This window comes from Eretmochelys imbricata, chromosome 8 (genome assembly GCF_965152235.1).
Source record: "Eretmochelys imbricata isolate rEreImb1 chromosome 8, rEreImb1.hap1, whole genome shotgun sequence".
Taxonomy (NCBI): domain Eukaryota; kingdom Metazoa; phylum Chordata; order Testudines; family Cheloniidae; genus Eretmochelys; species Eretmochelys imbricata.
The window spans coordinates 20,525,676-20,538,986 of record NC_135579.1 but is presented as its reverse complement, the minus strand read 5'-3'; the positions used below and the strand labels follow the sequence as shown (position 1 = coordinate 20,538,986).

At 43.7% G+C, this 13,311-nt stretch overlaps 1 protein-coding gene across 5 annotated transcripts in view; it reads left to right on the top strand.

Annotated features, from left to right (window-relative positions):
• Positions 1-1,894: 1,894 nt before the first annotated feature.
• CREBRF (CREB3 regulatory factor) overlaps positions 1,895-13,311 on the top strand; it is a 36,048-nt gene continuing 24,631 nt past the window's right edge. For 4 of the 5 annotated variants that reach the window (XR_013346811.1, XR_013346812.1, XM_077823671.1 and 1 more), the window contains exons 1-2: positions 1,895-2,025; positions 13,019-13,208. Coding sequence is in view for 3 of the 5 variants with exons in the window: in XM_077823671.1 (XP_077679797.1) it covers positions 13,095-13,208 (114 nt within the window). In the remaining 2 variants the exon portion in view is untranslated. Of the gene's footprint in view, positions 2,026-12,535; positions 12,713-13,018; positions 13,209-13,311 lie in introns of those variants that run through there. The other variant, XM_077823672.1, reaches the window with a different exon arrangement.

The following is a 13,311-nucleotide window of genomic DNA, read 5'->3' as shown; positions in this document are numbered from 1 at the left end:
TTGATAGCGTCAAATAAATACTAATAATTGTGTTGGCCTGTGTGAAGTAAGTACAAAAGTAAACTGAGCAGTCTAAACAGCAGAAAGTAAATAAGGTTTTCCAAATATATTGGTTTTAATCTGAGTAATTAGTAACACAGGGAAGGCTTTTTGAAGCTGACAATGATCTTTTCACTTTTTTCTGTCTAGTTTATTTAACAGACCTAGACTTATAGGCAATAGAATGAAATTCATCAGTACATCCACTTAGGCATCCACTTGCATCTAGCCAATAGGAAATAATGAGTTTGAGCAGCCAGCACTGAGGAGCAGAAATTGGATATGAGTGGATAAAATGTGTAATTTTCTCCACAGCTGAGTAGGTGTCTTTTTATTTACAATTTACTTTGAGACCAAACTATTTTAAGCCAAAACCCATTCATTCTCCAAGTCAGAGAGATATAAATGGATGAAAAGCTTATGAAGACTGGGTTTTGCTTGTTTGTTCATTTGTTTAATGCCCATCTGGATTTAACAGAGTGGAGGCCAGGAAAAAAATAAATGAAAAAATAAACTCACGTATCACTACAATGCACACTAGCTTCAGAGCCTTTGATTACAGGCTGCAGCAGCTGCAGGAGTGATTTAGGTATCAAATATGGCTCAAACTCTCAACTATTTTTTTATTGAGGGTTTATACCATACAGCAGAGGTCCCCAAGAGGGGTGGAGGAACATCCGGTGGGACCTAGGCAAGCCCCCAGGGGGGCAGGGAGCAACACCCAGCAGGTCTCCCCCCACCCCCAGTTCTATTGTGTCCCCACCTGGGAGCAAGGCTAGGAGCAGAGCCCCACCTGGCCAGGGGCTTGGCTGCCAGCCTTCACTGCAGCCTGGCCCTGGCTCCACTCCTGCTCCCAGCCCCACCCCCAGCTGTGGCCCCAACCTCTGCCCTTAGTCCTGTCTGCATCCCTTGCCCCTTCCCGGAGCTCTGGGTCGGGGGGAGGGGGGTGGCACACAGGATAAGGGGGTGCATAACCCTCAAAAGATTGGGGACCACTGCCATACAGGAACAGGGATAAAGAGGGGACAAAAGTTCAGCAGAGCTTCAGAAACATGATTCTTGGGTTTAAGGTTTTAAACTACATAAAAATAATCACCACCAGTAACTCCCTGGAGTCCCATAGCCCTGCGTATGGGGTGATGCCCCTCTGCTGACTCCCTGAGAGACCCCACTGCTCCTTGTGTGGGGAAACTCCCTTGGGACCACCTGCTACCCTATATGGCATATATATCGGGGTGGCCAAACTGCGGCCCATACACCGGATTCAGCTCTTTTACAGTTAAAGTGGGGCTTGCGGAGCCCCTGATTCCTCACTGACGGGGCCTACGCTTCTGCCCTGTGGTGGGGTGGTGGAGGTAGGGGCTCCCACCCTGCATGGATGGGGGTCTGAGGGATTCAGCGCAGTGGGGTGCGCCTGCCAGGGCTGGGGGCTTCAGCAGGAGCAAGGCTGAAGCCCCCAGCCCTGGCAGGCGCACCCCACAGGACTGGAGTCCTGAGCCCCAGCAGATGCCTCCGATGGGGCTGGAGCCCCGAGACCCGCCTCCCTGCAAGGCTGAAACCCCCCGGCCTAGAAGGCACGCTCCAGCTCTTGAAGCGCTGAAGATGGTTATGTGCAGCTCGGAGTCCGAAGGTCAGTGAGTTCGGCCACTCCTGACACGAACTGCAGAGCTCGTTGGAAACGCCTGGGAGCCAATACCCCCGACACCCAGTGGGCCCCTCCGCGGCCCGCCCCTGTCACATGACAGAGGACTGCCTGCGCTGTAGCTGCTGATAGGCCCTGTGCATTGTTCTCTGTGATTGGCCTGCTCTCAGACCCCCCCCCCTTCTCACGTGAGGGGGGCGAGTCACGCGATTTCCGGGAACCCGTCAGGAAGAGACATAAACAAAACAAACCCCAAAGCAGCATGGAGGGTCCGGGCCGGAGCGGGATGGGCGGCGCCCCCTACTGAGCCATACCTTTGCCCCGCTGGGTCGGGGGGACGCCAGGTGAGGGAGCGGCTGCTGCAGCAGCCTCGGGCAGGGAGGGGTCGTGGGGGTGGCGGTAGCAGCAGCCTCTGACAGGGCGGAGGCTGTGGAGACTGTTGCACTACTAGCCCCTGGCAGGATAAGGGCTGGGGGCAGCGGTGTGGAGGCTGGTGCAGTCCTTGGCGGGGCGGGGGGCTGCATTTATTGCTCCTTTAACCCAGTAGAGAGGTACAGGAACTCCATCCAGAGTAGATCAGGAGAGTCGCTGATACACACAAGGAAGGACCGGGGTACTGAGGCCAGGACAATCCCAGGGTGAAAAAGGGGTGTGTCTGCCTCTGATTCCCTCTCCTAGTTTTGGAGAGGCGTATGGGATGGGGGAGGTACCACGCGGATAGAGATGTGGAGGGCAGCAGACACTTTCCCGTGCTCCTTCAAGGGGGCGGTTGTTGGTAGTATGATGGGAACAGCCCCGTGCTAGGCAGATGCCTGAGTTTCTCTGCTTCTGAGGTTTCCGACCCGTTGGCACAGTGATTGTACTGCTGTCGCTTCTTGGGCCTTTGGTATGTTTTGAAATGAATGGCTGCAAGTTAGTAGCAGAAGGAGTTGAAAGAGACTGCAAAGGAAAGCAGCAGCATGTGCAGGGGCGTGCACTGAGTTAGCAGTGGTCTGTCGGATTCCATTGCAACCTACATCTATCAGGCGTCTGTGCCGTGGCAAGGGGAGCAGAGCCTGCACTGAACGATCCTGGGGATTAAAGCACCTTCTCTCCAGGGGTTCTGTGGGTTCTGGTACTATGGATGAAAGGTTTGCTTAGCCCTCAGTATATAAGGGATCAGTGCAAATAGGGGAGACAGGCGACAGCTGGGTGGGAAATGGATGAGGGAGTCTCCTAGCTCAGCCCTGTGACTCTGTGTAACTAGTTTGGGGTTCGCAAAAAGAAAAGGAGTACTTGTGGGGTTGTGGGGCGGGGAATGTGTGGGCTCCCGGAGGAGTCTTAGGCTTGTGACAGGCCTGGAAACTAGTTACCATGGAGATCCGTCCTTATCCCCTCTCCTGGAGGGGGATTTGTGGGGCGAACCTAGCTGCCTGCGAGCCTCCTGCCCCATCTTCCTAGTCCAGGAGAGAAGAGTAGCTGCCTATGGGCACCCCAGCGGGGGGCGATAGGGGGGTGAGGGAAGCCCGCTCCCCCCATGCCTGGACGGTGGAGTTTGTGAGAGTAGGTTCCCTTATCCCTTCCCTCTGAAGAGCAGTAGCTCCCCCCACTTCCTTTCCTTTGGGAGTGGGGGGGCGGCACTGCCTAGCTGAGGAGCCTCTGAAAGTGATTTGTTTACATGTTGCCTCACACTAGCTTGAAAGAGCCGCTGGGCGGATGAGTGGCGGCGGTTCGGGCCAATGGGTACGAGCTTGGGAGGTCGGATGGCCAATCAGGTTGGGAAGGGGGTGGGGCGGGCTGTGTCATGGGTTAGGCTGCGTTCGGTGCTGGTTGGTGGGGCGGCCATGTTGGCTGGGAGGTGTGTTAGTGGGTCAGGAGGAGGGGGCGAGGCCCAGGCACAAGGGCTTGTCGCGGGGAGACCATGCCTGTGGGGGCTGGGTCAGACGTGCGGGAGGCAGGCGGGCTCAGCCAGGGGTGTGCTAGGAAGGGCAGCTCCCTTCCCCTTTGAGGTGGCGGGGAGAGGCACAGGTAGGGCTCCGGACGATGCAGAAAGGGGAGATGCCTGACCTAGGCGATTGGGCTGGAAGATTGAGCTCCTGCTCTCTGAAGCCAAGAGGGTGTCAGGAGGCACATGCTGGATAGGAAGTAGCTTACAAAACTAGTGGACCATCCTCTCTGCTGCTGTGACTATACATACCCACATATACCCAGACCAACCCCCCTAGTTACCCTCTGACTCAGGGCGGACCTAATTCCTTGCTGTCACTCGCAGGACTTCTCATCACTAATATTGTTTGTTTGTATCAGGAAACTGAGGGTAAAACATCTTCATTTATTGTTAAGGAGACAGATTCTCTGTAACTTGGTTCTTTAAAGTTATGTTCTCTCTCTTTTCATGCTTAAACCCTCCCACTTTCCCCATGAGTCTTTTCACTTCTGGCTTTTGTAAATGAGGCATAATCATACACATTATTGATGCTCTACAAAGAACGTTTGATCTAAAATTCAGAAAATGTCATAAACTGTTTACTAACTATTCTAGAAATGTGGAGTTTAATCCAATATTAATCTGAATTACTTCCCTTTTAAAGCAAATTAAGGTGTTTATCCAAGCATGAGATTTCTGATCATCCTTCCTTCCATTCTTTTCTTATAAATAAGGAAATATTAACATTCCATGAGATCATTCCCATAAGGAGCTTTGTGTTGCTGGAAACTGGCACAGAGCCTCTTTCAAATCAACAGGTCATCAAATAGGTAGATTTCTGCCCCTACAAGGACCCTCCTCTACTTCAGTGGGGTTTTCAGCTGGCTTCTGCTTGCCAGCGAGCCTTTTGTATTAGGGACTTTTTTTTGTGAACTACTGAACTTCTCCATCCCTTTGAGTTATGAGGCATGCCCTAATCTCATCCCTGTGATTTGACAAAAACAACAAGGAGTCCAGTGACACCTTAAAGACTAACAGATTTATTTGGGCATAAACTTTTGTGGGTAAAAAAACCACTTTTTCAGATGCAGGCATTATATACTGACACATGAAGAGAAGGTGCCACCGGACTCCTTGTTGTTTTTGTGGATACAGACTAACCTGGCTACCCCCTGATACTTGTGATTTGACAGTTTGTTAATACAGCTGTGGCATGTGCATAGGTGAAGCACACTGGGTGGTTTTTTTTTTTTTTTTTTTTTAAGGATTATTTTCAGTAACTGATCCAATAATTAGTGTTTTAATTTCAGGACCAGAATTCTTCTACCTTTCATGCTGAACTAACCAATTAAAACAAATGTTCCAGTTTTTTCAAACTCCAGTATAGACTAGATACTTTAAGTTTGTAACTGTACACACTGAAATATTAATTTCTGGATTGAAAGCACAGTAGGCCTGTTTTGTTCACAGTGTAAATCAGGGGTAACTCCTTGAAGTCACCCTGGTGTAAAACCAGTGTAAATATGATGAGACTTGACTCATGGTCTTTCAAGCTGTAAGAGACTTGAATTCAAAATACAGTAATAAAAAGGTGGGCTGACATCCAGGTTGTTTATGTCAGACAGCTTGCTTCTGAGCACACCTGAAGTACTCTTGTGGGTTTTTTGAATTATAACATTTGAACATTTTTTTTGGAGTAAGAATAATAGATGTAGATACAGAAGTTTTTTGGGGGATCTGGTGCATGTTCATTGTGGGCATCCTAGATAAGGAGTGGAAATTGCTAGGTCTGAGATATTTTAGGTGATTGGTATACTTCGGATTGCCAACTAACCTGATATGGTTGATGTTGAAGGAAAGTGGATAATGATCACATGGCCTGTAAAACTCATTGCTGGATGGTATAGCTCCTGGAGTGAGAAATGAATTATAATTCTCAGCACTTTTCGAGTGCTGTAGAAACACTAGCTAACTTAAAAAGGATTGTCTGTGTTTGATAGAGGCATTATTTAGTGGTCAGAGGAGACCATCTCTGATATACCATACCACTTAACCCTGTACCCCAGTTTTCCCAACTGTACAATGAAAAAATTCGCAAAAAGAAAAGGAGTCCTTGTGGCACCTTAGAGACTAACCAATTTATTTGAGCATGAGCTTTCGTGAATTATTTATTTATTTCATGCTCAAATAAATTGGTTAGTCTCTAAGGTGCCACAAGGACTCCTTTTCTTTTTGCGAATACAGACTAACACGGCTGTTACTCTGAAACCAATGAAAAAATTATTTATCCACATCAGAGAGATTCCTTGAAGATCAAGCATGTAAAACCCTATGACAGCTATTTATTTGAGGTACAGTAGAACCTCAGAGTTAGGAACTGACCGGTCAATCAGATACCTCATTTGGAACCGGAAATATGCAATCAAGCCGCAGAGACAAAACCAAAAAAGCAAATACTGTACAGTACTGTGTTAAACACAAACTACTAAAAATAAAGTGAAAGTTTAAAAAGATTTGACATGGTAAGGAAGCTGTTTCTGTGCTTGTTTAATTTAAATTAAGATGGTTAAAAACAGCATTTTTCTTCTGCATGGTAAAGTTTCAAAGCTGTATTGTTGTTTTTCAGGTGTAAACTTTTGAAAGAACAACCATAACTCTTTGTTCAGAATTCCAAGCTTTTCAGAGTTAGGAACAACCGCCATTCCCAAGCTGTTCATAACTCTGAGGTTCTACTGTAACAGAGAATAACCAATATATAGGAAAAACAGATTGGTGCTAGGGGATGATTACTTGAATATATTGCCTTAGGCTTTAAAGTGTAGCCTGTGCCATAACTCATTTTAAGAAAAAATAAACACTTCTGTTTTTGCTTATTTACATTTCCTGCAGGTTTTTGGATGGCATGGGCAATTGGATTATATTTTTATTAGTTGTTTGATAATGGATAAATTGACTACACTTGCACACTTTTTGGCTATAAAATATGTGAGTTTGAAGCATTTTGTGTTGAGACGGCAGTTAATATCAAAACTTTTTTTGTTTTCTATAAATATAATTCCACATTACAAGGGCTTAGAATAAGTTTACATTTCCCTTCACCCGGGGGTTTTCTGAGCATTAAGGATTTCTTCCTTCTTTGCGCCCCTCACATTCTCCTCAAAGACTCTGCTCTACACCCTGCACTGGCAGAAGAGTGGAGATGATGACTTCATATTCTACATCTCTGTAGCATTGCTTATGCTAGGACACTCTTTCCAAAAGATCAGTTATATAATTGCCTAGTTTTGTGTTCGTTTTCTCTCTTCTTTGTTCTGTTTCTAACAGTGAATTCCCATGCAACATAAGCAGAAGAAACCAGTTTCATTATTATCTCTTGTGAAAGTAACTCTTTTCTAGTTTTACAGTACTTGAATAAAATCCATATACTAATTAATCCCTTTCACATTTAAAATTGATTCCTAAAAAGTGTTAAAAGATGTTAAGAATTAATTGAAAGCTGCTAATAACTTGCCTGAAAATAGTGTAACCTCTAGCACAAGGATCAGCAACCTTTGGCACATGGCCTGTCAGGGAAAGCTGCTGGCGGGCGGGGACAGTTGGTTTACCTGCAGCATCTGCAGGTTCGGCCGATCACAGCTGCCAATGGGGGCTGTGGGAAGTGGCGGCCATCATATCCCTAAGCCCACACCGCTTCCCGCAGCCCCCATTGGCCTGGCACAGCGAACCATGGCCAGTGGGAGCTGCGATCGGCCGAACCTGCGGACACTACAGGTAAACAAACTGTCCCAGTCTACCAGCGGCTTTCCCTGGTGGGCCGAGTGGCAAAGGTTGCCGATCCCTGCTCTAGCACTTGTATTTTCATCTGTATTCAAAACAGCCCTTCACTGTTTCACTAGATGCGGTAATTCTACTTAACCTGCTGCAATTTTCCGCTTGGTCTGGTGAGGTTTTTCTTGAATAAGATGTCCATGCAGTAGGTGTTCAGAGGAAAGTGGTGCTGGTAGTATTAGAGTTTTAAAGATGAATGTACTGTAGTGGTTAGAGCAAGAATATGAATCAAGATATCTGGGTCCTATCCCCAGTTCTTCCACTGACTTGCCATGACCTGGAGCAAGTCACTTAACTTCCCTGTACTTCAAATCCCCTGTCCTTCTAGAAGAGGAATAATGATGCTTACCTTTTGAGATCCTTAGGCTTAAGGTGCGATTGTTTGAAATATGTTGCTATTAGCACCTACAGCGGCAAAACAGTGAGGCAGGTGGGGCTCAATGATTTAAAAATATTAATTAGTCCGATATGTCCGTTCAAACACCAGCCCCTTTGCCCACCCCAAAATGCTCAGAAAAGTTAACATTTTATTACAAAAGGGATAGGTGGTTGGAGGGTTTTTTTTTTTTTTTGACTCTTAAGTGCAACAGTATTGTTTTAAAGTCTCTTTGAAATATGACATGCAGTGAAAAAGCAGTGATCAGTTGCTGGCGTCTGTTAGTCTGCTTATGTTATATGCAGAAATGAAGAATGACCAAGTAACCTTTGACCTATTTGGCTGAAATTCTTGCATAAGGATATGTGTTCAAATAAACTACGAATTTAGTCTTTATAATCTAGTACCATGCTCTTCTTGTTTGCTGTAGTAGTTTCTTAAAGTTATTAATAGTATGGATCACTGTTTTGTGCTATTAAAGCCCAGTGGATGCCTGCTTGCAGACAAAGCGTTCTGTTTAATACAGTGGTGGGCAGCCCGCGGGCCGCACGCAGCCCATCAGGGTAATCCACTGGCAGGCTGCTGGATACTTTGCTTACGTTTGCACAGCTGTCTGCAGCTCCCAGTGGCCGCGGTTTGCCGTTCCTGTCCAATGGGAGCTGTGGGAAGTGGCGCAGGCCACAGGGACGTGCTGGCTGCCGCTTCCCACAGCTCCCATTGGCTGGGAACGGCGAACCGCAGCCACGCAAATGTAAACAAACTGGCAGCCCAGCAGCAGATTACCATGATGGGCTGCAAGTTGCCCACCACTGGTTTTAATAGTACCACGTACAGGTCTTGAAAACCAATCTGCTTTTTTCACCTATCATAGAATATCAGGGTTGGAAGGGACCTCAGGAGGTCATCTAGTCCAACCCCCTGCTCAAAGCAGGACCGATCCCCAATGCTAGTACTGCTGCTGCTAGTCACCTCTGCTAGTAGACTTCATCCTCAGGCCTAACAGGTGTTTGGGGAAACTTTCAAGCTATATTTCTTCATCTTCCAAATCATGTACAAATATTAATATCAATAAAATATTGATTAGTACACATGGAAAGTCATGCAAACATGTTTTCTCCTCCCTTTCTTCTGGTATTAAAAATGGAACTTTGACATATTAATAGCAGCTGAAACACTTTTCATGATGGTGAAAATGTAATTGTTTATATAATGCACTTTAACGCTGTAACTAAGTGCTTAGCTGCTGTGATAATAGGCACTGTGCAAATCCTTAACAAAAGATATAGCTATACTTACTACTTCTAAACAGTACAAAATGTGCATCTAACATTACAAACATTAAATAGCAATGTTGCTCATAACTAAAGTACAAAATTCATATTGCAGTTTGAGGTGCAGTTTGAGGTGTATCTTGTAAAGTTTCAGAGTAGCAGCCGTGTTAGTCTGTATCCGCAAAAAGAAAAGGAGTACTTCTGGCACCTTAGAGACTAACACATTTATTTGAGCATAAGCTTTCGTGAGCTACAGCGGAGCGGAGCTGTAGCTCATGAAAGCTTATGCTCAAATAAATGTGTTAGTCTCTAAGGTGCCACAAGTACTCCTTTTTCTTTTTGTGTATATTGTAAAGCCATTCAGCTACATTCTCATGCAGTTGTTTGGAAACATCTCTTTGGGGTTTCTTTTGAGTGAATTTAATGTTGGTGAAAGGTGATGGATTTACAACCTGGGAGAATAAAACACAGGAAGTGGCAATGCGAGCTCCCTTGCACTACCACATCAATATAACAACCCTGACATTGGAGGGTCCAGCTTGAAAGTTGTCTCTTTGGTTCATTTAGCATTTCTATAAGATCACCAGCAAGATAATCAGTTAGAAAAGTGTGTTTATCTTCTAGGAACTGATTTTAGATATTTCATTTTACAAACTCCACTGAGCAGTGGTTGGTTATAACTTTATGATCACAACCCACCTGGGGCACCAGTGATTTAGAAGTGAAAGGGTGTATTACATTACCAATGCCCAGTATCCTTTAATATTTAATTAAGAAATTAATGGAACTTGCTTAAAGGGCAAGTGCTCCCATACAACTCTGCAAGTGTGCTGATCTTCAGTATTATTTATACTCCTGTTGTAAGCCCCAATACAGTTCTTTCCATTCATTCAAATCTGTATTCAGTAGGCTGAATCCTGATCTGCAGCATCCCTGCTAGGTTGTTCTAGTGTGGTCTTAAGCACAGACTGTTTATAATGGATGAACTGTATAGTAATTCTGTGTGGATAAATGAGTTCTTTGAGATCCACAAACTCATTTTACTTTCCAACCAATTCAGATTTTAAACCCATGTTTCCATAGACATTGTTGATTGGTGTATTAAATTATGATCTACCAACCCCAGAAAAAAGTAAGTGTGAATATTTTTTTATCATAAAGATTTTGATGATTCCAGGGAATTTAGGAATGGAAAAGAATAGAAGGCAGTCCTGCTCTATAGTAAATGTGGAGAACACTGTAGACTAAGAATCTCTAACTGGGTCATTAGCTTGTGCCCCTCACTGTCTCTTTCCATTTAATTGTCTTGTCATCAAAACTACCAGTAAATACCAAAGGTTACCCATAGAGTATGAACATTAGCATTTATCTAAGTATGATTGAAGTACCGTCATTGAAGTGTTCTGATGAGATTTTGGACTAAGAAAAAAACGTAAAAAGAACTATGAAAAAGAATGATTATTTGAATACATTCTGCCTAGTCAAGTAAGGGCACAAGACATTTGAGAATATGACACTATGAGTTTATGTTGGAGACCAGCAACTACCATACTTAAATTTATGAAAGTTTGTTATGCACCTTAATAACCTTTATAACACTTGCAGACTCTGGAGATTCAGGAGCAGAGAAGCTTTTGGGAAGTGTCATGTCAAATCATTACTGAACGCATTGCCATAGGGGTTGGGAAAAATTCTGCCCTGACTTTATACCTTGTGTATCAAAGGCAGTGGGGTTGTGTGGATTGTAAAAAGGCAGAATTTGGTCTTGACACTCCATAGACTTGCAGTTTCAGATATTCTGGTTGCCCAAAATCATTAAGATGCTGGCATATTAAGTTTATAGAAGATAAAATTGATCCCTTTGAACATACAGAATTGCAGAGAGACTGTGACATGCGGATTGGTATTGAAAGATGAGATCCATTTCCTCAACCCTGTCTCCCCTCCCCCATGTCCCCAGCTACAAATATGAAGAGCCAGGCTCCAAAATGAGTTTCCATACTTTTTTAAAATTTAAGTTAAAGTGCAAAGTTTTGGTACTGCATTAGACTAATGAGCAAATCTATTTTGCGACCTAATGTGAAATTTCACAGCATTGAGCAAGCCTGCTCTGTAGATGTCTCTTCTGTATGTAGTTTTCAGTGCACTGAGACAGACAAGGGCTGCACACTTGGTGCCCTGAGGCAGTCTGACAGAAAGTTTAAACATCAGTTGACACAAGTTAAAAAGGGATTGTTGGAAATATGAGGTTAGAAAGAAAATCTTACTTCAGAAAGGACTGGCCAGTTTTTATTTGACATGTAGGCCCTAAAAGGGGTGGCTTCATTGGAAGCATTTGCATTATCTTAATGAGAACCTGTCTTGCCTAGTTAAAATTTGGCCTATTGAAACTTTGTGGTTTTTTATATTTGTTTTTGTTTGTTTGTGACTCTGCGATTTAAAAACCACTTTATTTTGCTGTGGCAGGGGCTTTGTTTGCATTCTCTTTCAGTTACCTTAAGATGCAAATGACTTTTTAAAAATACTAAACTCAGGATACAAAATTTAGACTAACTCAGTGGGAAGGAATAATTTACCTTCCTGTGTTAGTTCATCTATAAAGGGATTCTTTTTTTTCCTGGCATGTTTACTCTGTGGTAGGAGAACATTTCTGGTGCTATTTCTGCATTTAAAAATGAGAATAAACTTAAATAATCTGAGCAAGTGGCTTCACTTTTAGAAGGGAATTGTGTGCAAAATAAAACAATTACATTCAAAGAAATGGAAATATGTTTCTACTGATATTTCTGCACTGTTGTTTCAGGGTTGATGGTTGGGATTTCAGTTTAATGCTCATACAACACTGCTGCTGTCTGATTTATCTAGGCAGTGCGCATCATTCCTTAAAGAGACTTTCATGTATTTGGGGGTGTGGGAAGGAAGGCCAATAAATATTTGGCCAAATTCATCCCTGGTGTAACAGTTGTCAGTGGAATTACACCAGGAATGAATATGGCTAGTTAGTTCTGATGTATAAATTGGTTTCTCCTGTGCTCACGATCATTTATCTTTTGAGTTTTTTGTCATGTTTGCACCAAATACTTCGCTTTTTCATAGCCTTGCTTCCTCATGCTGTTACAAATGCAGGATTGGTTGGAAAGGAGCCCTTATTTAGGACATGCATTTGAACTATCCAAGGGACTACAGAAGATACTGAGTCAATGAAATTACTATTGAATAAATTGGATCAAATCAACCCAGGCCCAGGCAGAAGTCAGTGGAAGACATTGGAATTGGCTCAAACTTTAAGTTCCAATAGGAAAGTTCCCCTTTTTAATAGTGAGTGTGCCTGCTGCACTTTCCGTCTGCCACTAGATGTTACTGCATGAGAAACTGATTAAATTGTAGCTGGAGGTGGCTGGGCTGACCTTGTTAGAAAAGGATGGGGAAAACACTAAAACAGGTATGCCCTCAATATCCACTTTGGAAAATATGATGATTACATGAGTCTCATTCTAGAATTTATTGACTTTGTGATATTAAATGTATGAAGAGTGTTGTTTGTATTGACCTAAAAGTGTGCTGGGCGCTTTCCAGACATGTGAAAAGACAGTCTCTACCCTGAAGAGCTCGCATCTAAATAGAGGACATACAAACACAGTGAGCAAAAGGTAACGGAAAATAGTCTAAACTAGCAGCAAGGTTTGCACAAGTCTTGTTTGTTCCATGCTTTTTCATTTAAACTAGGGTGTGGGAGGAGAGAAGAACTAATTCTTGTGGCATGCTCCAGCATGAGGTCTGTTCAGTTTTGCGGGGGATTTTTGTTTTTGCTCCCTCAGAAATGATCATGTTGGGATACTAACTTTTTTTTTTTTCCTGAAGGAAAAAAACCCCTGTGTTTGTCTCCTTTTTGTGGCACGTAACTTGTAGTGTAATAAATGTTAACTTTTGGTGTTTGGTCTGTTCATTTTACACAGAAGTCTACAAAGAGAGAAGAGCTCCATGTGCGTGAACTGAAGTTATTTCAGGGAAAACCTCTATCCCTTTCATTGCATGAGTTATATGCTACCCACTGACACTGAAGTAAAGCTGGAAAGGAATCCAAAAGTGAAGAAAACAAGAAGTTTGGAATTGGATTTGGGGGATCTGGGCTTGGAAATGCCTCAGGTAAGCCTGGTGTGTGTGTGTGTGTGATAGTTGATTTACTTATGTAAAGTATTCCCTACACGCACATACACTGCTGCATTTTTAAAATTTATAGTTAAATTAC